Source organism: Lepidochelys olivacea (genome assembly GCF_965140295.1).
Source record: "Lepidochelys olivacea isolate rLepOli2 genome assembly, chromosome: 8".
Taxonomy (NCBI): Eukaryota; Metazoa; Chordata; order Testudines; family Cheloniidae; genus Lepidochelys; species Lepidochelys olivacea.
The window spans coordinates 91683568-91698063 of NC_140418.1; the positions used below are offsets into that span (position 1 = coordinate 91683568).

General features: G+C 38.5%; 1 protein-coding gene across 2 annotated transcripts in view; it reads right to left on the bottom strand.

Moving 5' to 3' along the window:
- Positions 1-14496, bottom strand: part of PATJ (PATJ crumbs cell polarity complex component) — a 228617-nt gene that overhangs the window by 35579 nt on the left and 178542 nt on the right. For both annotated transcript variants that reach the window (XM_084636472.1, XM_084636473.1), the window contains 3 exons: positions 14035-14109; positions 13414-13531; positions 11834-11970 (listed from right to left, as the gene is read on the bottom strand). In XM_084636472.1, the coding sequence (XP_084492598.1) occupies positions 11834-11970; positions 13414-13531; positions 14035-14109 (330 nt within the window). The remainder of the gene's footprint in view (positions 1-11833; positions 11971-13413; positions 13532-14034; positions 14110-14496) is intronic.

A 14496-nucleotide genomic window follows, 5' to 3' on the forward strand; every position in this document is an offset into this window, starting at 1 on the left:
CTGCAAGCAACAAAAATACTATATATTTAGAGCCTGATTTTCAGAGCTAGTAAGCATCTGCAGCTCCCGTTGGCATTATGGGTGCTCAGCACTTACCCCTTTCAAAAAATTGAAAAGTTTTTTTTTAAATAACAAGAAGCTCAAAAATATATCAGGTAAAAGGTTCCTTAAAATAAGATTTTTTTTTTTGCTACAAAATACACACTGCTTTGGGGGGCGGGGGGGGAGAAGTGCCACTAGATGTTTTAATCATTGTGTATTTTGACAATGCATGCTCCATTAATCTCGGAACACTATACAAATCAGAAAGTGAAATACTATTTAATAGCTTTCATGTGTGATAGAAGGGTGCAGCGTACATGCCAGGATATGCAAACAGCAGTGCTCCATGTTAGACAGGAAATCTTTAGACTTCTGCCATTTTAAAAATCCATATTTATGGAACCAAGAGTAAAAGGTGATGGGAATATCTTGAAGCCAAGGGAAATTACAGCAAGAGAACGGTTACTTACTTTATAGTAATTGTGGTTCTTCAAGATGTGTTGTTCATAGATTTGACCCTTAGTCCGCATGTACACAAGATCAGATTCTCTTTGGCCACTGGTGTCTATTGGGACTGCACCAGTGCCCTGCATGCCTTCACGCCCACTCTACCTGAAGGCATAAAAAGTCAATGGGCCCAACCACCCCTCAGTTCTTTCTTCAGTGCAGAATCTCATAGGAATAGGACTCCATAGTGGTGGGGGAAGGGTTATGGATTCTGTCCTAGAAGAACCACAGTTATTGTAGGTAAGTTACCTTTCCATCTTCTTTCAGTGATTGGCCGCACAGATTCCACTCTTGATGACTAACAAGCGGTTGTCTATTTACTTGAACATGGGTAAGAGGAAGTCCTACTCGAATAGTGACTGCAGGACAGCCCTCCCAAAATTGGCATCTGATCTGGAAACCTATATGAGGGAATAGTGAGTGGTAAATGTGTGGCTCAATCTCCACATAGCTGCTCTACACATCTCAGATATGGGAATACTCCCTAGACAGGAGGCTGCCTGAGCTCTAACGCACTGAGGTCTAATATGGCTCGGGGGAATCTTTCCTGGATAATTCATAGCATATTCTTGTGAAGTCAAAGACCTGCTCGCATAACCTCTATGTGGATATAGGTTGCCTCTAGACTCTGGCAGCAAAGGTCATAAATAGCCTGTATGTATTCTTGAAGGATCTTGTTCTGTCTGGATAGAATGACCATGCTCTCATTACATCAAGTGTGTGAAGCTTTGCTTCACCCAAGGAAGAGTGAGATTTAGGAAAGAAAACCAGAAGGTGAATATGTTGGTTCATATGGTCAGTGAAGAGAGAACAATTGGTCAGAGATCCCCATATATCTGGGCCTGGAAGTCTAAAAACCAAAAATAGCACAGGCATCAGGGAATGAACATAGTTACCCACAGGCTGTCCTAGCTAATCTTTCAGAGAAGCTGTGTGACTGTGGAAAGATGGGTGAAATCAGCTTCCTAAACAGGAAAAGCTCTGATCTGGTGAGCCCACAGGCTCGAGAATCACAGACAATTGTGGGGCAATGTCACCAGCTGTTCTGACACAAGCCATCTACAGTTAGGCTTATCCCATCAGTGGTAGACCTGAAACTCTACGTTTGTGGGTTGAGACTCCAACAATCATTTGCTGAGAGCTAATGACAACTGAGTTAATCCCTTTGCAATATTTCTTTCCTCCTGCTCAGAAGGACAAGAAATGGCATTGTGACCACAAGCCTCTTCCCAATGCAAGTTGGCAGCAAGACCAGTCAAGACCTTTGTAAACGTTTGGAGGCAATGGGGAAGGAAAAAAACAAATGCAAGGATCATGAAACTAAAATGCACCCCACTAATAAATGACAGTCATCCTCTTTCAAAAGATTCAAAAGAAGTCACCTGGCAGGTAGGGAAATAAGAAGGGATTAATGGGGCAAGGTCTCCACAGAGAACTACAGCTTATGGAACCACTAGTTGAAGAAGCACAGCTCCAGGATTCTGCAGAAGCCTCAATCTGTGTCAGGTCCAGGAAACACTGGAAGTAAAATACCAGGCTCAGTTGGCTCAGAGGACTATGAGATATTGGGGTTCTGGAGGAGGGGTGAAAGGGAGGAACACCTCATTTCAGTCAGCCTGCTTGCTCAAGCTGAAGGATGGAGTTTTGGGGGAGATGCAAGGGAATGAGCCCTGCCTGCAAGAACTGAAGCAGAAAAGAGAGACCAAGCTGGCCAAGAACAAAAGAGGAAGTGAAGAATACTAAGGAAGAGAAGGAAGTGGAGAGAAGAAATCCTCCACTTCCAGAACCTTGGCCTAGACAAGGGAGGAGGCCTGAACTTCTGATGAAGAGGCTTCTTTTGCTGACACCAAATGGTCCTTGGTTACCTTGTCCAGATAGTCCCTGAAAAGCTTCATCCCCATAAAAGGGATGTCAGTTAATTGTGATTTGCCCTGTCTCCAATGTGTTGTTCTAGTCTCTGAGCCAGATATCTAGATGGACCACCAGCACAACCTCCATAAGATCTAGCCACCACTTTGGCACTATCAAGGGCATCATCACAGAGATAAAAAACATATTTGGCTTCTTTGTGTCTGAATCCTTTTTCCATTACCGCTTTCTATATTTTAGTTCTTTCTCTCCTAGTGAAGAGAGAGAGGAGGTGGCAGAGCTGGAGGGCTGAGACAGGTGATCCATGCCGCCACTATCAGAAGACAAAAGCTGAAAGGAAGTAGGTAGACTCCTGCTGATAAGGTTTGTCACTTATGGTAAGAGTTAACTCCTTGCTTCCCAAGAAGTGCAGTTACTTGCATTTCCCGCGGACAAACAATGGGAGAAAAGAGGTATACAACAAATACAACTGTATGGGATGAGAACAGGAAAATAAATGTCTAAAAATATATGATTAATGTTTGACACATTACTTACTATGTCTCAGATTTAAAGAACAATACTATAGAATTTCTTAACTCAGAGGTTTTTAAAATAAACTAATTCCCAGAGGCTCTCTTAAAGGCAGTATTTTATGTCTTACAACTTCTTGTTACTTAGTCACAAGTAGACTTTATTGATATAAAATATGTAATATGTGAAGTATTCTATATGAAATGGAGCATTTCCCAAAAGGGAACTATGGATAGTAAACTATACACATGATAATGTGAGCAATCTTTTGTTTAATATTCATAGTCTTATGAGGAAATACTTTTATTCTGATTTGATTAACTGATCGTACTGTTTGCCTAACCCAGAATAACACATTTCAAACAAATTCACTATGCAGTAAAGTATATTGCAGCCAATAAACATAGCTATTAAAGTTGATAAAGAGGGCAGGACCCTCCAATGATTAGTAGTACTACAGAATTACAGGCACATCCACTCACCCAAGGCAAGTAAAATATCATTAATTGTTTCATTATCATTAATCATCACAGTAAAGGGAGAGAAAACAGATTTTGTGCCTGACCTTATAAATCTGTCATTACACTTTTAAAAGCTGGTTCATGAATAACAATAGAAGCCAACTGGTTGCATGAAGGGTGTCAGTGAAGAATTTGGCCCCATATCAGGATTTTTCCATAATTTAAAATAAATCCAGCTGCTGGTTACTTGTAGGCAGAGGAAGTTACACCAAATAAACTTTGCTACATAGGAGTATTTGTTTCTAAATTCACAGATCTAAATGTAACCCAGAAGACAAAAGTTCAGCAAGAGCAACCAGAGGCTGATTAATAGTAAAATGCCTACCTCATGTAAGTAGTATATTTAACGTACCATGCTGTATGCAGAATCCTTTCCAGAACCCAGATGCTTTGCAATGTCTAACATTCACAAAGGATTAACAGATACCCAAAATGCAAAGCCAAAACACTACTGTAATAAAACAGGCAATATAATGTAAAACTGTATTACGGTGTTAACAAAAATATTTTTCGTTTCACAATACTGAAAAACTTTTCTACAAAAGGTCAAGAAAAAAATCTGTTTCCTATTTAAGTACAAACCCCTGCATGAAATGTTCACTTGCCAAGTTCCATTTAAAAAAAAAAAGGTTAACCCACAACTTCAATATGAATATAATTGTTCATGCTAAAATATAGATTTATTTTAAGGAAATGGATAATATTTGTATTACATGTTATGGGCCTCTATAGTTACATCTGGTCCATATTTATTCAAATTTTATTCAGCTTGCATAATATTTTTGCTTACAGTTATATTCATTAAGATCAGAAAAGCTTAAACTTGAAAATTCAATAGCACTATTCATTAACATTCCTTCAGTCTGCAGTCACAGACATTTGCAAACTCTTCTTTGATTTTGAAATAATAAAACTAAGGTAATAAGATGTTTAGTATAAAAATATATGACTTAAGTAAGAATGATAGAAAGAGCTATGAATCACATGCCAAAGCAAACCAAAGTTTTTGAAAATGTATACATGCTCACTTTAGCGGGAATAATAGAAGTGCAGGACCATGCACAAAATTTTAACACTCTCACTCTCATTTTTTTTAATTAAATTAAAATTGTGAAGGAAAATACCCAGGACACAATGTCTATCATAGGGTAGATCAGATGCATGAAAGTGTATGAGACATGAAGCCAAATGCCAAGTTGCTTCAGCTACCTGTGAAGCACAGCTATTCCTGAAGTCACTTTTGAGATGTCCTATTGCTTTTGAATAGCTTTAGCTTAAATTTGGTCATTGGTTTGTGTTCTTGAAAGTGACTGACCCTCTAAAGGCAGACACTTCTTGGCAAGATAGAGCTCTTGTGAAGGATACAGTTTACTAAGGCTATCAAGTATATGATCTGCAACACTTGTTTATTTTGACTCCTCTTTGTGATGACTTGTATGTAAGTTTTCTTGTTGTGGGTCAACATTCATTAGGAGCAAGGATGAACCCACCAATCTCATTTTTACATTATCCATTCAAGAAACCAATCCTATTCCCCAAGTCAAAGGCGTTAATGCAGCTTTTATCAAATTGCCTCGTATTTTATAAATTTGATGATAAGACTAACAACTCACAATTAATTCACTTATATGGGATACCTGTCCAATCTGCAATCTACACTGGCCCATCTGAACCATTTTACACAACTACACAATTAAGTTAGCCCACACCGAGGCAAAACTATCCAGAATGCTGAAGAATTTTCTAACTGCTTGAAACATCAAAGGCACTATCAACTTACAGTTTTCTATCTCCATTAGCATGTTCCTACAGAACCATATTTTAAAGTTAAAGTTTAGAGAAATTACATTAAGTTTAAACAAGGTTCTAACAATATTAAATGAGACTAGTATCTTATTTAAACACAGCTTTCAAAGTTTCTACCTACTGGCACAAAGATTAAAGCATCTACCGTATAATTCTATTTAATGATTACTGACAACCTTGACTACCTGTTGATTAGCAGTATACTTCATAGACTGAAAACTAAAAAGAATGAGATGAACTTATGTCTTCCTTCCCTGAGTGCACATCATTCGGCAAAGAGATGGAAACAAAGGGCCCGATAATTCTCGCATTTAAGTTAACAGTAAACATTCCCATTAACTTTAATGGTGCCCCCCAAAAGCACATAGTATTTAAGAAGTTTATGTAAATCCCAGAAGTATGATCACAGATACTTAATTCACACAGACTTAAAAAAAACAAACCACCTCATTGATGCATTAAGAATTCACAAAGGCCAAGAGGATGATGCCTTTATGACTACTTTTTGTTCCCAATTGCATTAGTTAATCTAAGGACTCGGAACAGGTCAACTCATGAGACTGATCAACATTTTTAGAAGTACTCTTTTCCACATATGATACAGTATCACAGTAGCATGCTTGTATATGTATATATTTGATATCCAGGTATAGCTATAACAACATCAGACAGAGCCAAGAGGCAAATATTTTACTGCCTACAAATCTCTAGTGTCATTAACCAGACCCAAACTTTCATTAGTAATAATAATTAGCACTTATAACTTTTTACTTTTAAATCACATCAAAAGCATTAATTCATGAAACAACCCAAGAGGTAGATATTATCCCCATCTTGGAGACAGGGAAAACTAGGTGTGAAAAGGGAGTAAGTGATTTCCTGAAAATCCACAGAACTTTCCAAGCCATAATTAGAAGTAACTTCTGGCTTCCAGTGTTCAAACTGCACCTATCAGTTAAGTATGACATTTTAGTTACACCCATCAGATGGCTATAAAAGCATGGTTCAGAAATTAAAATTAAATATTTTACCCTCAAAACCACATCGGCTTCTTCTCTTGGATAATTAAAAAAAAATTAAAACGTAAGATTTCTATAGCCATTTTTGTTTATAGTTTCATTCATTGTGTAATGGTACAAAGTGTTAATAGTCTAATATTTAGGAGCAATATATTACTACTATCCTCAGGGGAACAATAGTATTCTCTTCATCAGTAGAGTAACTCAACAAATGTATTCCATTAAAAATAAATTTTAGCACTAGCTCTTATTAGGGATTGTACAGAAAACCTCCAAAACTTCAACTGAGTGTAACCGATGTAGTCATTTGCAAACAGCCTGAAAAAATGGCTTTAAGAGGTGTGAACTTGCTTTCAAAGTGGTGTTGACCCTGAAACTTAATGATGCCAACTTAAAAGTCAACAGTGTTAACTATTTCACTGCTGAACATTTTAGCAGAAACATTTCTCACCACCGTAAACCAACCTAAGGCTTCTCAGGGTGCTAAAAGCCCTAAACGGTCCCCTACCTGGTACCAATCCCTGCAGCTTGACTTCTTTCCAACAAATTCTACAGTGAAGATACTGTATGCATTTTCAAGAGTGCTCCTCGGTAAATTGAGAATTAAAAATGTTGGGGCACCATAAAATTAAACTTAATACCAAATTTGATTAACAGAGTACCCTTTTGGTTGTGTTTTTCATTTTCATATTTAAATCCATAAAAATGCTCCATTTTTAAAACTTTATCTGAAGCTGTCACAGAACTTCCAGCCTCACACACCACAGAATCCAGGCCCTTTAACACAGAATTTAGGTTAATGTTGCTGTGGTGTATGGGGCCTTGAGTAGTTGCTATGTAATGCCAGGGGGGTTCCTAAGGTTCTTTTGTTGTTCTTTACTCCCACACCCTAAGCTAAAGGAGACTGTTTATATGACTTACTGGGAAGGAAAGGAGAAGCCTTACCACACTACTCTTACAGAATTCATTGCTGGCCAAATTCACACAGAGGCTTGCTGAATTTAACTGCTATAAAGGAAAGACCATGTGTTGAAGAGTTGCAATGTAAGATAAGTGGGAAAACCAGCCCTCAGAATGAAAAGAAATAACTACTCCTCCTTAAATGCCAGGAGAGCACCAAGAAGAGAAGACAGTCCCAGCAAAAATGCTGACAGACATTTCAATTTTTCCAAGGACAGTCCTGACTTCTCCAGATCTGTCCTCCCAATAATTACATTAGTTCTGCCTGGTGCACTCCTGCTTCCCCTTTGAGTGCAGCCAGAATACTCAATTACAATGCATTGACAAGTTTTTTTAAACAGAATATTAAGGTCTTCTTTTCAGTCGACTATATCTTAGTTAAGAAACTGCATTCTAATTTCCTGTGCAAATTAACCTCCCTGCAACATTCTGCCATATTTTTAATGCCTCTAGTTTGTGACTTTTGATGATATTCAAGGTTATAACTTAAAAGTCATAGAATGTGTTTCATTTTTAAGAGGTGCTTATTTTTGCAGGGCTGCCAGATTTACTGGCAGTATATCATAAACTTAAAGGAGCTTCAAAATAATTTTTAACTGGACATTTCTACTCCATGACTGTTCACTGTTGTGGTTCACTAGGGTTAACAGTAAAAAAAACAGAGCAGCAAATGAGTAATTAAACAAATAATTTTGGCTGCAAATGTATTTAAAAACATATTGGGCTAGGTCTTCGCGTTCTTACGCTACCTTTCTTTCTAGGTTAATTTAACAGCCCTAGCAAAAATACACTTCGTGGATCAGCTGTGATATTGGCACATCACAGTAATATTGTGAGCCAAGGTATATCACTCAAAAACCTATTCGTCACAACTCAATGACTACATAATTCCCCCCTCAAACGTTTCCACAAAGTTATCCACACACAAAACACATGGAGGATCAACTGTAACTCTGAAGGAAAGGAAAGCAGAAATATGTGTTACCATCTCATTTTCTGAGAGGGTGGTGCAGAGGGGAATTTTTCAGCCACTTCGATGTGAAAGGAAGTGCCATTTGCACAAGCCTGCTCTTGCTCTACCATTGCTTGCCTATCCCCATATAGAGTACATCTCTGGGACACCTACAATAGGTATCTCATTCCTACCTTCTACCTGTAGCATTTATACTCTAGGGATGAAAGACATCAACTCCCTATCTCTTTCAGACATGAGAGTGTACAGAGTAAATGGAGGCCTACAGGATAGTGCTCCTGTTCCCTTGCTCCCTGACCTCAAGAACTCCCATTGGCTGCATTTAAAAAATATATATTTTTAAAGTATCAAATACAACCATGTTGTGCAAGCCAGCTTCAAATTAACTGCCCTACACTATGGAAAACTATGGGCCATGGGCACAATTTCCTGTCACATAAATAGGACTGAAGTGGCTGCAGATATCTATGGCTCTGAGTATCAAATAACTCTCAAGTAGTGAAGCTACCAGTCAGTTATTTTGGCTTTACAAATATACAATTTACCCACCTATCCCACAGAATTGAAAGCAAAGGACGAAAAGAAGCATGGGACATACTAATTAGCTACCAGTAGTTCCACTCCTTTGTTCTCACCTTATATCCCACAGAGCCAGAGGGAGGAGGAGAAATTTTCCTAACAAACACAGATGGTATTTCCCTCCACCAGCTCCTGGTTTTGTTTTATTATTCTCTCAGTTTTCACCATCACACTACTAAACAATTATTATCTCTTTGCCCTAGTGACAAACATGGCATCAAAATACTGAGGCCCAGGTCACCTGATGGTGTAAATCAGCTCTATTAACTGAGCTAAGTAAAATAAACCTGCTGAAGATCTGGCCCCTTTAGGGCTACAATTTGTCTGTAGTTATGCATATGCATGTCCCACTGAAGCGAAGAGAGATTGTGTGCATGTAACTGAAGAAAGAATCTCGTAGGTCTCCACAGTAAATTAGCAGACCAGACTATGGTCTAATAAGAGCAACTTGTTTACTATGAAGTATTACGGCATGCTTTTGAATGCTCAAAATGAACAAGATGAAGACCAGCTAAGATTCATTTTGGCAGGTCCTGTAACTTAAAAAAGAAAGTCAGACATGTGTGAAAATTTACTTCATACAGATGAATTTCCCTATTGCTGGAAGCAAGTTGATAACTTTATAAATTGTTTTCTTTACAAATTTCTAGGTTGACACTTTAATAAATAATCTAACAAAACACAGAACCCAGTCTATAATAGCTACTGAAGTTACAGCACAGTGTTGTTTGTTTTTCTCCTGTTTGCCCCTCGGCAGAAACTTTATGTATTTCATTAGTATGAAATTTTCAGGAAAGATTTACAATGGATTATTTATGACAGGATGTCACTTGGAATTTGAAAACATTTAAATGAAGAAGCAGAGAGATGGCTCAATATAAAACCCCATATATGAATCCCCTGAGTTTTAGGGATCTTGATAAAATGGAACTTGGACATAAACTATCCCACACTTTTACAAAACCAAAACTGAACCAATGATGTTTGAAAAATTTGAACCAGCTCAACCCAGTTTTGCCGAACTCCACCTGAAGGAGAATCATTTATTGGAACCCTACACATTTTGGAGCTTCAGATAAATGGGACCAAAATTCTGAACTACTTCAGATCTGGGTTCTAATATTATAAAACCAAGACATGGCCTACACTTTATAAAACAAAATCACCCAGTTGTGCCGATCCATCTATCTCCCTCTCATTTATATTTTGCTTAAGATGCGATTTCCTCTGAAATGTTTCAAGTTGTACCTGCTGAGAGTAACAACAGACCTCACTGCTTAATGACGTATTACTATGTATTTTCTTGAATAATCGTATGTAAAGAGATTACAAAGCAACTCTATCAGCTTAACACACTTTATGGCAAAATTCAAGATGACTCAATGCTCAGGCAGACTGCAACAGAGAACTCTAGACTCAATTTGCTGACACTAAGAATTTCATGTTGACAGTCTGTTAAATTATAGTCTTGTATCTCTCCGAGAAAGAGTGAAGAACTAAAATAGCAAATCACCTAGCACAAAGAAGGAAAAGGTTTAGGCTAGCCAGGGGTGCACGTAAGTTAGGGGACTTACCGGTATTCCGAAGTCCTGAGCAGGGGCATGGCCTCAACCGGAAGAGGCGTGGCCTTAAATCCCCAGGCCCTTTAAATCTTGATTTAAAGGGCCCGGGGCTCCATCTGCAGTAGTGGCGGCTGGGAGCCCGGGGCCCTTTAAAACATCCTCGAGCTACCAGCTGCAGAGGTGGCTGAAAGCCCCAGGGCTCGCTGGCGATTTAAAAGGGCCCAGGGCTCCAGCTGCCGCTACCACAGTGGAGCCCCGGGCCCTTTAAATTACTGATGGGCCCTGGGGGCTCCTGGCTGCCAGCGCTGTCCCGGGGCTCTGGGCTCTGGCAGAGCTTTAAAAGTGCCTGGGGCTCCACTGTGGTAGCGGCTGCCAGAGCCCTGAGCCCTTTAAATCCCCTCCGGAGCCCTGCTGCCTGAGCCCTGGGGTAGCGACGGCTGGGCTCTGTCGGGAATTTAAAGGGTCCCAGGGCTCCAGCCGCTGCTACTGCTCCGGCCCTCTAAAATCCCTCCAAATCCCCGCTGCCGCTACCCCAGGGCTTGGGCAGCGGGGCTCAAGCGGGGATTTAAAGGGCCAGGGTGGTAGCAGTGGCTTGAGCTCCGGGGCCCTTTAAATCCCCGCCACCGCCCTGCCGCCACTACCCCAGGGCTTTAAATTGCCATCTGGGAAAGCCGGTCCCGGTACAGCGCACCAGCTCTTGCCGGTACGCCATACCAGAGCATACCAGCTTACTTTCACCTCTGAGGCTAGCTAACCTTTTGAACTTGCATATTGATGATATACTTTAATGGTGCTGAATACAATACAAATTGGGATGGTACTGACAAAAAAAAAATCGAACTTTTTAAGCAGCATGGCTAGAGGGGTAGACTAAACAAAGGAACACACACAAAAGTAATAAAGTTATCTTTGCCAATCTGTGTCCAGCCTTGGGTGGTGCTGACAGGGACTTAGTAGGTGTCCTGCTTAAACAGAGCACAAAATAAGCATTTATGTTTCTAAAGTATGTAGGTATTAGCACAAAGCGAAGCCATGACATTCATTTTGTGGTCCAGTCATGGACGTTTCAGATTAAATAATTTACAATTTCATTACTTTTTTAAAATGAGAGGGAGAAGGCTTATGTGTAAAATAAATAGAGCTCATTCTAGGAATAATAAAAGTGAGCAATGGGAACTCATCAAAACCTTTAATTTATATGGCTTAAATTGTAGAAAATGGGGTACATAGATAATTATGATGGTAATGGAAGATAGTGAAAATATATAGAACTGTCAATTTAAAAGGAAATAATGCATATTTAATCTTACATATCAGGCAAAACTACCAAATTTATTATGAAAGCAGCTGTATGCCATTCACAACACTGAATAATTTAGCAGAGGATTACTGGATATATGGTATTGCTTATTTCTAAATTTTCTTTTCCTTATTTTTTCTGCTTCTTAATTAAGGTAATGAATAATAGCTCAATAAACTCACAAGTGGAGTATCTTTCCCTCCAACAATGCTGAGACCAAGGCCTGATCGCCCCTTGGATATTTCTATAGTCATCTCTTGCCCAGGAACAATTGGGCATGTGGCTGGATCCACTGGCAACAGAGGTTGCAATACATTGCCTAAAAACATTAAAAGAAAAAGAAATTAGTCAGCAATATTAAATGTACATATAATTGATCTAATAAGGATGCACATTAGTAATTTAAGAGCAAAAACTTTCTAAACATCCCTACACAGTCATGTTGGAGGAATACTGTAAAGACAACATCTGAGCTTAGAACTAACTATTAGAATCTGAGTTTAGAACTATTAGAATCTGGTGTGAAATTGACTTCAGAATTGAGATGTGACTTGTGTGATTTTGATCAGTATGACAAAACATGTTGCATTTGGATGTGACAACGCAGTGTCACGACAATGAAACACAGGGAATTTTTCAAGCTTAAATTCAGGATTTTTTTTTTAATCAACTTGTCACTTAGAACTAGACATGGTTCATATGCACTGTTGAAACACTTTTGTTCTGCAGCTGCAAAAGGCAACTATCCAAAACAACAGTGGCCCAAGATATTTGTGACACAAGAGCACTTCTGATATTACTGATGACCATCCTTTTGGCAAACAAAAACTAAACGATCTATGATCAAGTTCTTGTAGTTATTAATTATTATTATTACTACAATGAAGAAAAAACCCTACTGTTTACCAATGGAACAGGAAATCAATATGGAAAGAAAAATTCCTTCAAACTTTTAAAAGAGTATTAAATAATGGTGAAAATGTTTCAAACCTTTTTATATTAAAAAAAATTGTTAAATTGTTGTAAGCAAGACATGAAAAGTAATTCTTCCGCTCTACTCTGTGCTGATTAGGCCTCAACTGGAGTATTGTGTTCAGTTCTGGGTGCCACATTTCAGGAAGGATGTGGACAAATTGGAGAGAGTCCAGAGAAGAGCAACAAAAATTATTAAAGGTCTAGAAAACATGACCTATGAAGAAAGACTGAAAAAATTGGTTTGTTTAGTCTGGAAAAGAGAAGACTGAGGGAGGACATGATAACAGTTTTCAAGTACATAAAAGGTTGTTACAAGGAGGAGGGAGAAAAATTGTTCTTAACCGCTGAAGATAGGACAAGAAGCAATGGTCTTAAATTGTAGCAAGGGACGTTTAGGTTGGACATTAGGAAAAACTTCCTGTCAGGGTGGTTAAGCACTGGAATAAATTGCCTAGGGAGGTTGTGGAATCTCCATCATTGGAGATTTTTAAGGGCAGGTTAGACAAACACTTATCAGGAATAGTCTAGATAATACTTAGTCCTGCCATGAGTGCAGGGGACTGGACTAGATGACCTTTTGAGGTCCCTTCCAGTCCTATGATTCTATGATTGACCCTTTGGAACATCAAAATAAAAAGAATAAAGCAAAACATGCCTAAGGAGGACTAAAACAATCCCAGTTATAGCAGGATATTATAGCTCATTTTGACAGTACTTGCTATGATATTACTGGGTAACTTTGCCATTAATGTAAGCTATCTTGCAGAAAGAAATAATTGGTTCTCACTGTGGCTGGTGAACTCTGTCTCTGGAGAAAGATAAGAAGGTGTTGGTGCCAAAGATATCTCATGTAAACTGATGGGTACTTTGGTTGAAGACTTTGATTGTTTTAACTGATTGAGGACCTGAAAGGAGAAATCAAAATAGTTCAGTTGTTAAAATAAAAAAATACAAAGGTAGCATGTGCTGTTCTGAAATCAGCTGTAGCTATCGATTAAAGCAAAGTATGAAAATCTTTACATTAATTGGATTAGCAATAGAACAATTCAGTTTAAGAATATTTAATATTTTTAAAAGAGCCAAATTGGGTAGGTTTGATACTGTAAATCCAGAAATGCCTGCAAAGAAAGTCTGATGGAATTTCATTTGGTATAAGAGACTTATCTGTGTGAGACAACATTCTGAATTTTTAAAAACAGGAAACTGTATTCTTAACACAGTCTTGCATGACTATTTCTACATATTTAAAGAGAAGGATGTTTTTAAACCATTCAGTGTTCAAATAGGAATTAATTCAATCTCTTCTTGGTTATAGAAGAACCCTAGTTACGTAAATTGTAATACAACAAAAATGTCTTCAATTGAACTCCCCTCCCTCAACCTCACCCTCAAATACAAACACACATACATTTTCTGGAAGTTGCTCCACCAAATCCTGCTGATCTACCATCAACGTCTGTTTGTCAGCTTTGTTTCTGACATCCTAAACAGGGAAAAGGGTAACTTTATTAAAAAAAAGAAGTCACATCAGCTTCTTAATTAAATTTCTTCAAAACCAGAGATATCAAGGCTCTAATTCTGTAATGTGATACTATTTACACATGACACACAATTACACTATGGAACTTCTTTGCTAGTTCATGATGCTGAAGCCAAGAATTTAGGAGGACTGAAAGAAGAACTGGACATTTACATGTAAAACAAGATTATCCAGGGCTATAAGTACTTAATTTAGATGCAATACAGAGGTTGGGGGGGGGGGGGGAAGAAAAGGGGATGAGCTTATGCCACATCTGTCTATTGTGGAGTCTCTTGCACCTTCCTCTAAAGCTTCTGGTACTAGTCTCTGTGGGAGACAGGTTACTGGATT